The sequence below is a fragment of the Pteropus vampyrus genome, unplaced genomic scaffold (genome assembly GCF_000151845.1).
Source record: "Pteropus vampyrus isolate Shadow unplaced genomic scaffold, Pvam_2.0 Scaffold46, whole genome shotgun sequence".
Lineage (NCBI taxonomy): Eukaryota > Metazoa > Chordata > Mammalia > Chiroptera > Pteropodidae > Pteropus > Pteropus vampyrus.
Window position 1 is genome coordinate 5623500 of NW_011888827.1, and position 14851 is coordinate 5638350.

The 14851-nt window shown below is 42.3% G+C and overlaps 1 protein-coding gene across 1 annotated transcript in view; it reads left to right on the forward strand.

Annotated features, from left to right (window-relative positions):
• Window positions 1–14851, forward strand: part of ABLIM1 (actin binding LIM protein 1) — a 206277-nt gene that overhangs the window by 85007 nt on the left and 106419 nt on the right. The window contains exons 3-4 of the mRNA XM_023530076.1: window positions 1821–2004; window positions 5110–5219. Of these exons, the coding sequence (XP_023385844.1) occupies window positions 1898–2004; window positions 5110–5219 (217 nt within the window). The 5' untranslated portion in view covers window positions 1821–1897. The remainder of the gene's footprint in view (window positions 1–1820; window positions 2005–5109; window positions 5220–14851) is intronic.

The following is a 14851-nucleotide window of genomic DNA, read 5'->3' on the forward strand; positions in this document are numbered from 1 at the left end:
TGGGTCATCAGAACTGCCGATGTCATGAAGGGTTGAAATCTGGGGGAACTCGCCAAGTTTGAGGCTGGAGTCAACTTAATTCAAAAATTGTGTTCCCAGTATTACCTTAGATACCGTGGTTGAAGGTTCCCGAAGAAGAATCTAAAGAAGTGAAGACGAGAACTCTTACCCATAAAGCACTTTGTCAGTGTGTGGGAAAATAAGATATGTACATAGGAGAATATTGAAGAAAAGTCTCTCAGGTGTTCTGTGACCCCCAGGACTGTGGTTGTTGCTGTTGAAAGAATTTGCAGTCACGGGGAGATTAGTCTATTCTTGCATTCGTTCCCTCAACCTGCAGGACCCATGCGTAAGGAAGAAGCAGGTGTGAGAACAGTGGGGGTGCTGGCAGGTTAGAGGAGGCAGCAGGTGGTGAACGAGCTGTTTTCCAGGTAATGTGATCACAGTAGTATTTATAGGGTGGTCATTTTCAGGCGTGATGGACTCAGGCCATCATCTTGGGTTACTTGATTGTAAATTGTAAAGAACGAGGTCATAGCTTTGGAGTGTGGATCTAAACAAAGACTGACGAATCCACAGTGGAAGCTAGTTTATAGGTTCTGTGTCCCCTTGAATACCTTCAATAGAATTAGTAAAGACCGCTTACTGAGGGCGGGGGAGTAGTTGCCTCAGTCAGAATCTTACTGTAATCAATACTGGTTCATCTAGGTGCATTAACGAGTCATGGGAACTAATCAGAGGAACCTTGGAAGAGTTTTAGTAGGTCTTTAGCCAAGCAATTTAGTGACTGAACTCACCTCCTCTCAGCCCCCACTGAGGGCTGATTCCAGCCGCTTGCGGGAATAATCAAGAAGAATCCTCCTGGCTCCTTTGCCTAAGATCCTTGACTGTCTAGGAGCCACCCAACGCTGGGGATCGAGAGTTTTCAGCTTTAGCTGCTGCTTCCCAGCCCTTTGGCAGTAAAAATCCTTACGCTCAGGGGCTGCGTTAGGCTTCGTTTTTGGACAAGTGGCTGTGCCCTCCTCTGGCCTTGTCAGAGAACAGGCCCAAGCCCCAGGCATCCCAGGTCCATCTTCTCTGAACCATCTCCATCATCCAAAGCTGCACAGTTCAGAAAGAAGCACCAAAATACAGACACAACAAAAGCATCCTCTTTTGCATGCACTGAGGTCCTGAACGATAATTTTATCTTGGACAAGTTCCCTTTTCTTTCCTCTTTTGCTCTGTTCATTTTTGTCTCTGTCTCTCTATAATATATAAATAATTGGCTTATCCTATTTACTGCACAAAGAGAAAATTAAACATCTGAATTTTTCATAGCTACGGGGAGAGTATTTCCAGAGTGTGAAAAAATAGACATTGGACATTTCGGCTACTGCTTTTGGTATAGTGGGAATTTATTACTCAGTTCAGTAACAATGTTGGCCCAAACCAAGCAGTTATGTAGGCAAGCAGTGGCTACCTTTCCTAAATAGCACTGCCAGCGACCGCCTTGTTCATATTTGAGACAGCCTGAACCATGGGTAGCTTTCCATCAAAGACTATTTGATTATCTCTGCATCTTAGACATACCACAAAAGTCATTGAGACCTGGCCAGTGGATTTTACTTGTATGAGATATTGCATAGCTCCCAAGGGAAGGGAAACAAAAGGGGAGGGAGGCAAGAGAGAAATCAGAGCCCAACAATAAATAGCTCTTTGTGCCAGTCCCCTCCCCTAACCACTGAGATCACAGAGTAAGTTAACAGCATGCAGTGGAAGGCAGCTGCTGCCCAGCAGCTTGGCAGATGATGACCAGATGTGAACTTGTCTTTCTACAGTGTGTGGCTGTGACCTGGCGCAAGGTGGCTTCTTCATAAAGAACGGGGAGTATCTTTGCACCCTGGACTACCAGCGGATGTATGGGACACGCTGCCACGGATGTGGGGAGTTCGTGGAAGGAGAGGTGGTGACTGCCCTGGGCAAGACCTACCACCCCAACTGCTTTGCTTGTACTATCTGCAAGTAAGTGAGGGCTTCCCAACGGAGAAATGCTGGCTTCTGCTGTCAAAGCCTGGGATGTACACCTTTAGTCTTGAGTTGTACTTAGTCTTAAACTATTCTTTTCTTATGTGTCCTTAGTTTTCTTTATCTTTCTACTGTATTATCAGCCTTAGTCAAAAAGTAATTTATGATGTCCTCCATTCGATAAGATGACTGATGTTAAGTGGTCTGAAACCAAGTCTGAGAGCAGCTCTAGATGCAAAACCTTTTGAGCAATGAAACGTTGGGAGGAAAGGGCGTGACTGCTTCACAAGATAAAGCTTATTTGGAGGTGAACAAGGAGTGGGAAGCTGTGCATTTATTGCTGTGCTTTGAGTGCTACACATTATAGAACTTAAATTGGGATTGATTCCTGTAATGGGGAGATTCACCAGCCTTTATTGATCAGTTCTAATCGGCCAATCCCATGGCTGTTGGAATGGCGGTGATTGTTCTAGGCTCCATGGTATTCTGCCTTTCTAAAAGCTGCAGTTCAGAGAAGGTGTTTTGTTTTCTTTTTCAGCATTTCATGGTTCTGGGCCAGAGAGGTATAAACTCTAGAAGGGTACATTTAATTTTATGTAATTAATTAACAAGGCGATACTGATAGATGAATCATAATAAGATATGGAGGAAATATTCATAATGTACTTATTTTAATAATTGTTATAGTGATTAGCCCATTTGTCAATACATTTTTTTAAAATCATAATTTAAAATTTTGCATTAACAAGATGAAAATTTTCTCATATTTAATCAAAAACAGAGTTTCTGACCTCTCCTGTTTCGGGTTGATTCAAAGCTCTGGGCTGGCATTCAGGAGACCTAAGGTCCAGCTCTATCCTGTGCTGACTTGAGACTTACAAAATTAACTTTTCCAAGGCGGTTGTCTCATCTGTAAAATGAGAGGCTGCGGACTAGATACAAGCGGTTCCCCAAAGCTGGATAATCACTGGACTCTTTTGGGGGAGTGTCTTTTTAAAAAAATATCCATTTCTAGACTTCTCTCCCCCAAAACTCTCATGCTTATTTAATAGTTTCTGGAGGGTTCCCAAATGTGATGTGACTCAGCCAGGTTGTAGGCCCTGGCCCAGACGAATTCCAACAGCCCTCCCTCCTGACCTTGGCCCTGAGAGATTATTGTTTCAAAGCCAGTAGCAGTGGACAAACATGTATGGGCAATGGCTCTGTCCTTGGACATTTGAGCCAGCAGGAGGTGCTCATTGTTGCTACAGCCACTACAGCTGCCGAGTGACTGTAATTCTACCTGAATCGGAGGCCTCCTTCGCAGTTGACAGATGCATTCGTGTAGAATTTCATTTCACCCTCTTAGCAATTCTGGGACATCAGTCAGGAATTAGTGTCCCCATGTATAAGTGACTCCGAGTCCCAGAGTTTAAGAGACTTTCCCGGGTTAACATTGCAAGGCTGAGATTGGAACTCAGGTTTTCTGATTCTACATCCAGCTCTCTTTGTACCTCGCACATGCGTGCCAGTAGCGGAAGGGAGCGAATCCGCGTGGGCAGAGAACATAGGAAACTACTTGAAAAGGGTCGTTTATGAAATAACGAAACTCAGAGTTCAAAAGACGGGGCCCTGCATTGAGAACTGGACTCCGGCTTGTCCCATAATGGGTCCAGATAGGATTCAAGTCTAACATGTAAGCTCAGATCAGAGGCAATGCCTTGACGAGGGTGAGACCAGTGAGAGTCCTGGGGGCTCTCACTGTCAGGGTCATGCAGCCCAGGGTCATCTCCCGAGAACCTCTTTGGTGTGTGCCCCGGGTGCTTCCTGGCCTCACGGTAGTCCTGGCCATGATCAGACGCAAAGAACCTGTGCTCCTTGCGCTAGGAACCCTTCACTCCCCGAGGCCCTTCTCACAGAGCAAGTTCTGAGTCGGCAGATGTCACCTGCACCTGCCCATGACCTGGTCTTCCTAGCTGTTCACTCCAGGCAAGTCACTTAATCTGGGTTTTATCTGAGTGATGGAAAGCAGCACAGCACCCTGAGAGGAGAGGAGACCACCTCAACTCACAACTTCTCAAATCTGGGGGCGTAAGAGTTTAAAATTCTACTTGATGACTGGCAGCGAGCACATCTGTGGAGTTGACTGAAGTCTAGATTTACGACCTGTGAGTGGATTACAGTTAATTACTACCATTAGGCAGCCGAAGGGCAACCTAAAGGAGGGATAGCAGTTGTGAAAGAAGCTTGAATTTTTTTCTTAGGTTATTGCTCTGACTCAGATGTATGGGGATGTTTTGCTTGTGAGTTTTCCATTTCCAGTTGACACAATCACACATTCGAAAAACTCATGTCGATGAAGATTATTGACAAATTGGCCAATTGCAAGTAAGTAGGTGTGGAAACTGTCATATGGCTCTTAATTAATGACCTTTTTCTAAAAAGCTATCTGCCTGCTGATAACATACGTGCAGAAGGCAGTATTTTTGCAAAATGCACTGTTGTTGATGGATGTCTGGTGTGAAAGGAAATTATCTTCCTGATAAGAAGCTAATACTACTTTTTAAACAGATATTTACAGCATTGTTGTATTTCTCCACAAGAGACTGGGTCCCAGCACGGTGATACATTCAGGTCACCTATTCAGATGTCCAGGACAAAGTCTAATTCAGCATAATTTACCACATAGGTCTAGGGCACTGAAAGAGTTAATGCTTGACCTGTGACCAGTTCTCTTGGGGAAGGGCCTTAAGCTTGAATAGGAATTTATGGCATTTAAAATGGTTTTTTTTTTTTACATGAAGAATTTCTCATTTGGAAAATGGAAAATGTTACGGTGTGCCCTGCTGAGTGACTTGTTGGAACATCCCTCCGCTAGTAAGTGGAGGTGAATCATTCCCTTTTACTATCTGGTTGCCCATAGAAGCAGTGCGTTCTCCCTTCTTCTCAAAGTGAGGCACGTTTATTTGTTTGGACCATATCCAGCTGGCCGGCTGGCTTAAGACATTTTGGCCGGGGCTCCTGCAAGAAGTGAATTGGCGTCGGAGTACAACGAGGAGAAGGCATGAAGAAAGGAATGAAATGGTTGGAATAATCTGGAGGGCAATGTCTTTCTGTCTCTAGGCGCCCGTTTCCACCCGGAGACCGAGTCACATTCAATGGGAGAGACTGCCTCTGTCAACTCTGTGCCCAGCCGATGTCCGCCAGCCCTAACGAAGCCTCCTGCTCCAGCAGTAAGTGCCCCCAGCCACCCGTTGACATGAGTTCCTCATGGCTCAAAGGTAGCTTAGGTGCTTTCCTTTTTGCAAAACTCTGTTAGCTGGGGCCGAGAGTCGTCTTGTATGAGGTATTTTCAATTGTAAAACGTAAAACCTTGACTAAAACCCATGCAGTGAGAAGGATCTTCCTTATTTCAAAAAGACGTACATAGAACTGGACATTCACCTGTGCATTTTGGCAGTATATGAGGGAAAAAGAATTATAAAACTTTAAATTAGGAATGCTGTCTCTTAGTCATGGAGGTTGTGATGTGAGAGCATTTGGTGATATTTCTGTATTGTTAAAAACCTGTTCCCACTGTGCCTCGGGCAGCTCTGATGATTTATACTTCTCCTTAAATAATTGTTTATTCTGTCTTACCCTTAAATATTCTTTATTCACCTGAATGGTTTCTGATGTTTATTCATTGGACAGATAATTTTCGAGTGCCTGCAATGTGTATTGTTTACACTGGTGACGTAAGCACGACCAGAACAAACTCAGCACCCTCAAGAAGCTTACTTTCTAGTGGAGCAGATAGGCCAATGCATTCAAAAGTATTATGTGAAGAAAAAGAGTAAGGGGACTTCATTTATATGGGATTGGGGGGGAGACTCCTCTTAAAAGGTGATCCCTAAGGAGACGGCTTGAAACAAGCGTGGGAATAAGCTACACATATGTGGAATGTGTAATTCTTTATGACAAGGTCTTGTCCAATCTGTGGGAATCCAAAGAAAACCAACCTTCCCAAAATAAAAATAGTGGCCAATGCCACTGTTTCTTCTAGTAAATAACAGTGAGTAGGCCAGCGAACCTTCAAGTGAGATGTATTCTGAACTATGGGCACCAAGAACGGAAACTCTACTTCCGCCTGCTTCCTGGGCTATTAGGAAGTGGGCTAGAGGTTGGCCTTGGCTTCCGTGGATTTTGCTAGTCCTCGGAAAACCTGGAACAAATACCTTTAAGCCTTGCTGGTCTCAGCGCATAAGAAGGAGACAAGGAACTTCTGCTCCGGAGGAATTCTGTGCAATTTATAAGAGTGATTCCAAATCTTCCTGTTAAAGTCGAAGAATCCTGATACCTGTTAAAAATAAGAATGTTCTGACGAAATCATTTGCATAGAAATTAGATTTTGACCATTGGGAGAGAAGAAAATAAATGGTAATATATCTCACTCAACACGACTTGATCCTTAACATCAGGATGTGTATGCCCTGATGGTCTTATTACCAGCCTGGGTAGAGCAGAGGCTACAAAGCAGCACATAGTCCCAGACCCCAAGTAGGATTTTGAGTCCTTCACTGTCTTGCCTACCCTGCCCCGAGCAAGTCATTGGGAAGGTGACCTGGGGTGGGAATAGTCACCTCCAAAACAAGGAAGGCTTGCTTTGAAAGAACATTACCAAAAACATTCGAGGAATTCTTTAGACTCATTAAGATAAAAGATTTCGTGAGTCCCAGGTGAGGATGACAGATATGACAGAGGATCACGTACACAGGCCTATAATAGGAATGGCTGTGTCCTTAAACTCTGTGATTTCAGCAGGTCTTCCAGTCCAACTGTCTTTCTTGACAAGTGGGGAAATTGAGGCCCATGGGCATACTCAGCCTTTCCGGAAATAAGGTCAGGTTTGAGGCAAGTCTTCGGGCTCCTGGTTTGGGGCTTTCTCTTTCGTTTCATCTAATACGCCTCATTGTTTGGATTAAGAAGCAGAAGTGGGATATTTTTAAAGGCTTCCAGCCCTCTCCATCCATGCAGTTTGGGAACCCATTTCCTGGTCACCGCCATTCCAAAATGGTTATTCCAATTTTTATTAAACATCTCTTTTGCTTTATCTATACTTTCTATTTTTATGTGACATACATGTTATGCACGTAAATAATGAAAAATTTTAGTGCAAAAAACATATATTCAAATATTAATTGTAATAATAGATGTAATAATAATTGTTTATGTACAAATTTTTAGATCTAATAATAGATGTAATAATAATTGTTTATGTACAAATTTTTAGATCTAATAATAGATGTAATAATAATTGTTTATGTACAAATTTTTAGATCATATTTTCTCTTTGGCTCCCAGTGGGTGAAATCCCAATTCTATGCAACTGCTTTGATCAGTTTGTTGTTATTCTCAACAAGTACTTGTCTATTTAGATAAGTGCTCAAATAGCATTTGTGGGGCATGTGGGTATGGGTGTCTGTCAAGAAGAAAGCTCTTATATGTAGATACACACATGCAAAACACCCAGGCAAGGCAGGCACGCAAATACTAGAGTAAGGGAATTTTCAGCAAGTTTCTGAAATTCACTGGAGCAAAATTAGAAGAAACGGTCGTTATTTGTAATTCTCGAAGAATTGCCTTGTACTTTAAAACTATCCTGATGTGACTTTGATTCTTATTTAAAAACAACAACAACAAAATTAAGTCAGCGAAGCTTCCTAAATAAACGCAAAAAACCCGAAACTCTTCTTCGATAAAGTTCACAGCGTTGATGAACTATATCGGAGAGCCAGGATCCTCTTTTTCCTTTGAAATGTTCTTTCAGAAATGAGTTTGCTCCTCTGAACCGCGATTTTATTTCACATGCTGTGCTGGTTTTCCATAATCACCGAATAGCAGGTGAAGACAGCATTAAGAGGGAGAGAAGCGAAGAGTAGCCAACAGACGCCGAGTAATTTACACGAAATGGTCTCAGTTTGAGCTTACTAGATAGAGAGGCAGTTTCTATTTTGGCCGCTCAGGGGCTGCCATGTGATTTAGGGAGAACTCCCAGCGAAATGCCTGTGATGTCACAGGCACTTGGCTCTGTGCTTCCTTCCACCTTACAATAATCCTGCTCACCTTTACATCTATTTTATTTTCTTTGTCAAACGTTTCCATAGTACTCCTTGTGTATCAGGCACTGTGTAACCGTTCTAAAAATTTTAACTCATTTAATTCCCTGTAGGGTGGTAGTTTTCACAGATGAAGAAGCAGAGTCATAGAGGTTAAATGATTGTGCCCAAGATCGCACAGATAGTAAGTGGCGGAGCTGGGACACAAACCTCAGCTTTCTGGCTCCAAATGCCATGCCACCATGCCTGATATTTATTTTACAACATTGCTACCACTCTCTCATTTTCAAAGATGGCCGTGCTGGGCCTTGGAGCAGTGACCTGACTTGTCTGCAGATTTGTCCACACGTCCCACCTCCGAGGGATGTGCACTTTCTACCTGTCACGGTTGCCTCCCTGTCGTAGCAAGATTTGGTGAATGGAAACCATCAGGAAGTTATTCATAGAAACAAACTACTTCAATTAAGGATTATTGCCCCTGAATTAATTAAAACTCTTGCTGCATCCAGTCTAATGCAATTTGAATTTAATAAGCAATAAACCTTTTATAACATGGAAAGGATAGTAAGTTACCTCACAGGGTTGTGATGAACGTTACTTACACTACATCCACTAGCAATAAAAAAAAAAAAAATCAATTGCCCGTGTCTAGCTGATCCATACTTTAGAAATACAAATGTATGTCCAGAAGACAGTAGACTCTACCAGAGGTTACAGACACTCCTCTAAGGCTTAATTCCACTCCATTGTCCATGTATTTGCCAGTAACTGAGGAACCAGATTCCCTGGGTTAAGGAGCCATGTGAGGGGGAGTCTCTGTGTGTGACAACCTAGAGCATGGGGAATCAGGTTGGATTGTCATTTGCTACGCGGCTCCTGTCTATTTCAGGTAACTGAGCAGAAGTGGGCTGCTGTCTACAATTACTCTTTCCATTTCAAGTGGCGTCTGACTAGTGTCTGATTGCGCGTAGGTTGGGTGGATTGATGTGAGGAACACCCACACGCAAATACACCCAAACCCATCTTCTTCTCTTCTCTCCCCTCCGTATAGCATTGCCGTTCTGACTGCCGTTGGAACTGCTGCAGGTCTCAGGACAAATGCTCTACTTGGACTGAATTTAAAGCATTTCAGATAAAGAGTCACGTGCGTGTTTTCAAAAGGAAGGAAGAATTTCTCAATTATTTTACTTTTCTATTTGGTGCAATAGCTTTCAAGAGTCGCAAGATAATTTTCCTTTTTATGTTCTCTCTCAAAAAATCATTTGCCGGTCGAGTGGGACTTATCTGCTGAGGCACCTAACAATAGGTGGAGTAGTGATTATCTAACACTTCTTAGCGGTCCCCTTACCTCTCCATCCTCTATTTTCCCATCTGTAAAGTGGGACCATAATAGATATGTACTTTGTAGGGTTAACTGAGTAAATAAAGTGCTGTATACTTATAATATACTAACTTACTCTTCAGGCATTAATTTCTGAATTTTTATGTAAACAGTTCCTACTTTTTGTAACTCTGCTCTCTTTACTCTTCTGTGGATGATAGCTGTCTTTATTTGCTCATTCGATATTTTCCACCAATATAAAAGCCAGCGAAGGCAGGAACACACCCACCCATATAGCCCATGGATTGTTGAAGTCTGACTTACAGTGATGTGTTTTATGGCAGGGTCTCCAAAAACAGATCTGCTCCTCCTTCTTTAGACACATTCTTCCTGTAGGACAGGGCGGCAGAGGAGTTTTGGTAGGGCACTGCTAAAGATTATGGGTTCTGGACAGGTTGATAGCTGGTTCTGTTCCCAGTTCTACCACTTAACAGGCTGTGTTGCCTTGAGAACTCAATCTTTTTATGTTTCTGCTTCTTTGCCTATAAAATGGTAAGCCATGATAGTTCCTTTCTCAATGGGTTGTTGTAAGGATTAGTATAAGTATTTGTATAAGTAAAGTATTAGGATTAATATAAGAGTCGTGACATCTAGTAAGCACATCTGTATATTAACTAATCATTGTTCTTTAAGGAAGTTACGAGACTAGAACTTGAGCTTAGAGATACTAAGAATCAGAAAGGAAAGAAGGCAGAGGACGTAGCATAATGGTTAAGAATGTGGGCTCTCCATTTCAGAGTTCCTGGTTTGAATCCTAGTCCTGCCTTTTCCTAGCCATGGAGCCTTGGGCAAGTTATTTGAAGTCACATAACCTCAGTGCCCTCGTCTAAAAATCGGAAAATAGCTGCTTCCAAGTGCTGCTGTGAGATTAAATAAGACACTGCATGGGAGGTCGGTGTAAACGTGGAGGGGACACTTGTAAAAGCAGTGCAGGGGGAACCCAAACAGAACAGAGGCTCTGCCGTTCCATGTCCTGAGAAGGGAAACTGGGAAGATAAGGCGGTGGAGCCAGGTCTCAGAAGACCCTGAGGGGTCTGGCAATGTGGAGCTCCTGAGGATAGCTGTTAGAGGATGACCAATGTTCTAGAAAGATGAAGATGGTAATAGCAGTAGTGGTATGCAAAATCGGTGATTTGGCATCGGTGATCAGGATTAGGGAGACCACTAATTATGGGCACAGGTAATGGCTGTGAGAAAAGATGAGGAAGACGAATGAAAGGACCATGTCATAAAAAGTTATAGGATGTCATTTGCGCCTCCAACAAACATTTCTTCGAGCACCTACTATGCTCCAGGCACCAGCCAAATTCTTATCATAATATATTACTATGATACATTTGTCACAACTACAAAACCAACATTGGTACATGACCCATTTCATTTAAATTGTTTCTGTGTGTGTCCACCTCCACCACCAAGATAACGAATTCATTAAATATCAGGACCCTGTTGTCGTCCTCTCTTATACAAGATCTAGCACACAAAAGCCTAGATCATCATTCTGGAAATTGAATCAAAGCCATCTCTATCTCTAAACAGGGCTAACATAACAGTCTCTTATTTTTAAATGAGTTTAAGTGTTCATCGTAAAATAATACAAATATTACAGAAAAGTGCAAAGGAGATAAAAATCACTGAAATTCCATCATCATGTCCATCAACATTTTGGTGTACATTCTTCTGGATATTGCTCCAAGTGCTATAAACATATGTACAATTGTATATTCTTTCCCATAACATTTTGATCACGTGTCTTCTCATCAAAAACCAATTATTCTTTTGAGTGTCACACAAAAGGCCGAAAGCCTTGCATTTGCTTAGGCCCCTTGGCAACAGGGCCAGCTCACAGGTGTCCATGCCAAAGCTGTGCTTTGCATTTCTATGATGGCGGTTATTACCATGTAGCCATAATGCTTTGTATGTTTATCTTTCTAACCAGACAATGAGCTGCTGAATAGCAAGGACTGTATTTTTTTTTTTTTGTCCTAATGAATAGTGCCGTGCACACAGCAAGTGCACAAATGTTCATTTAGTGAATGAATTGATGCCATCCCAGGAGAGCCTTTGAGGAAGTAAATCTCAGCTGCCAGGGCTGCGATGTTGAGTTGTGACAGCTGCTTGAATGAAGAAGTTTTGTCAGATTGCATAGGTACTGCATGGGTGCATGGGAGGAAAGGTGTATTGACATATTTAAACTTTCATTTTCATATCTTATTCATAAGCTTTTCTCATTTAATAAAAGGGGAAGAGGTTATTGCTTCAGATAAATGTATTGGTTACAGAATCACAAGTTTTTTGTTTTTTGTTTGTTTGTTTTTAAGTAGAAAAGTCAGGAAATGTATTTCCCCAACTTTGAGTGTGAGCTTGGAGGGAGGCCTCACATTTCTGGGCATTTAGAGTGCCAGCCCCTGGCCTGGAGGGGCAGGGGTCCAGCCTGGAGTGGCAGGTCTAGTATTGCTCTCCTGGGGACAGATTGGGGTGTGGAGAGAATTTAGGATTTACACGGTAGCCAGAGGTTTACTGCAGAGAAACAAGGTATGTTGCAAAGAGGAACATTAGTATTCAGATTTTTCAGACTGAAATCTATAACATTTATGAGTCAGGCATAAAGACCCCAGAGTGGCACATCTTTTCACGTAACCAGAACATCTATTATCTCAGTCACGAGACAGGAAGAAAACTTTCTAATTTATAGGGAATGGGTATAAGTAATGGGAAAAAAGTGAAAGTGTGTATAAAAAGTGTTTTCAGTGGAAGGAAAGTTAATGGCATTTTGTCGTTTGCTGTTTTCATTTCATTAGCTACGCCTCTTACGTAATAAGACCCACACTTAGCAAGTTATCAGTAAAACTAGAATTTTAATGATTGAAACAGAAGTCATTCCTCAGTTTATTTTTAATTTTTCAGTAGCAGTAAATATTTAGCTATTCAAAGGACTGCTATGTATACCTGTAGTTATATATTCCTATAGTTGTCCCAGAAGGATATCAAGAAATTGTTATTAGTATTTGTCTCCAGCAGGGAGGAAGGGAGTGGCTGGGAAACAGGAAGAAAAGGAAATTAGGTTTGCTATATGAAAAAAAAAAAAAAATTAACCATATGTATGTTTCACCTTTTTAAAACCAAAGTACATTAAAAATAACATAATGTTAATTTTACAAAATAAAAGGCCCATTCTAGACTGAAGTCTCACTGCAGTTTGCCCTTGGTATGACCTCAAGCCATGTGGTATCAGGTGACTGGTCACACGATGAAAGTACTGAAACTGACATTCTACCCCTTTTCTCCTTCCTGTCTTTGGAATAGAGTGACTGAGCTAATGTTTGCTAAGGACTGCTCTATCTGAGAAACTGACATAGAATTCAAGCATGATTTCCTTTTTGGCAGGAGCCCATGATGCTGGGTGACCATAGCCAGTTAAAGATTTATTATGAAGCTCCTTACCAGTTACAGTTTATAACTAAATTAGGGAAATCGGTGCAAGAATAAAGCTTCCTGGTACAATTTTTTTTTAATTAAGGGAAAGTTCACATAACATAAAATTAACCACTTTAAAGTGAACATTTTGGCACAATCACAGTGTCGCACAACCAACACTTCTATCGAGTTCCAAAACATTTTCAGCACTCCAAAAGGATACCCCACACCCAATAAGTAGTTACTCCCTATTCCCGCCTTCTCTCAGGCCTTGCTCTGTTTCCTGTTTCTATGTATTTACCTGTTCCGGATACGTCATATAAGTGGAGTCATACATAAGTAGTCTTTCGTTTCCAGCTTCTTCCACTCATCAGAGTTTTCAAGGTTTATCCAGCTTGCAGCGTTTATCAGTATTCCATTCCTTTTTATGGCTGAATAATATTCCATTGTGTGGCTAGACCACGATTTGTTTATCTGTTTATCTGTTTATCTCTTAATGGACGTTTAGGTCATGTCCACTATTTGGCTATTGTGAATGGTGCTGCTGTGAACAGGCACAGATGAATATTTGTTTACGTCCCTATTTCGGGTCTTGGTACAATTTTAAGAGGGGTTTGCTAGAACTCTGCTTGAAAGCAGTGGCTACCAGTTTTTCTAAACCTCCCCTGGAAACCGTTGGGCTGGTGTTCGCTCGTGCTCATAGCGTGGCAGGCTGTGGCATGGACGCCACTGAGTAGCCCCACACAATTGCAGGTATCAGCCTTCATCTGGGGCACCCGTCTTTCTTCCTCCCTCGTTTGCTTGCTCTCCCGCTCTTCCTTCCTCTGTTCACCCTCTTCCTCCTCCACTGCTGGCCATAACTTGAGTAGAGGACTACTTGAGCACAGCCTGCTAGTAGAAGTCTGACCCCAAAGTTTCCAAACCCTGTGCAGAAAAGGTATCAAAAGTAGAACTCAGGCTTTGAGCTTCGGTCACATTAGTTCTGTCTTCCTGTGGAAATATGTATAACGATTGCCTTTTGACGGGTGGCTCAGGGATCAAACAATGTTTGCAAGGCTTGTCTGGGTCATACATTGTAACCAGAAAGGAGAACTGCTCCAGGCCACAGAGGAGTTTCTGATAGAGCCACGTGCTATGTGATGTCACCAGCCCTGTCCTGGGGGTGGCCCCACGGCAGGAACGCCCTGCATACTGAAGCTGTGGCAGACCTTTCACTCATGATGGTTAGATATCAATATCTTTAAGGCTTCCATGAGACCTAGTCTCTTCTGAGAGCACCCCCTGATTGGGTGGTGCTGGGCTTTGTTTCCATCACTTCTCATCTTCCTCTTGCTGTGCTGCTGGCATTTTCAGTCAAAAAAGAATCCTACTTTTAGTCTTGGGTCAATCCTTGCGATGTTCGCATCATCAGAAATGATGCTGAACAACCACATGGGACAGATGGGCACTGACATTGTGGGGCTGGCAGTGCCGCGATCCGCTGGGCCTGTCCTCCACCAGCTGGGCTTTTGATATTGTTAGTTTGGAAGTTTGAAGTCGTGAGTGTCCTTATTAGGATGACGGTTGAGTCCACACATTTAGCCTCTTCTTTTAGTTATAGTTCTGAAAACGTGCATGTGAACACACACACACACACACACACACAGAGTTCTCTTCGATATGATCTTAAACCTACAACTGGAGCTGATGACAAAATAATATTCATGTTTTACGCTAACATTTTTTATTTCCCATTCAAGCATCTCTATTACTCCCCAGTAAATACAGGTGTATTATTATTTTTATTTGTCGTTTGCAGAAATGGAAGAACAGCTCTTCAAGAGATTCTTTCTCAGGGCAGTGGATACTGTCTTTGAGCAGTTCTCAGCTCAAAAGTTCTCGGCTCCTAACCTGTTTTCAGTATTCTTTTTAAAGCATATGTTCTGCTCCACAAACGTATACTTTCAGATATGTGACTTCCTTACTGTAC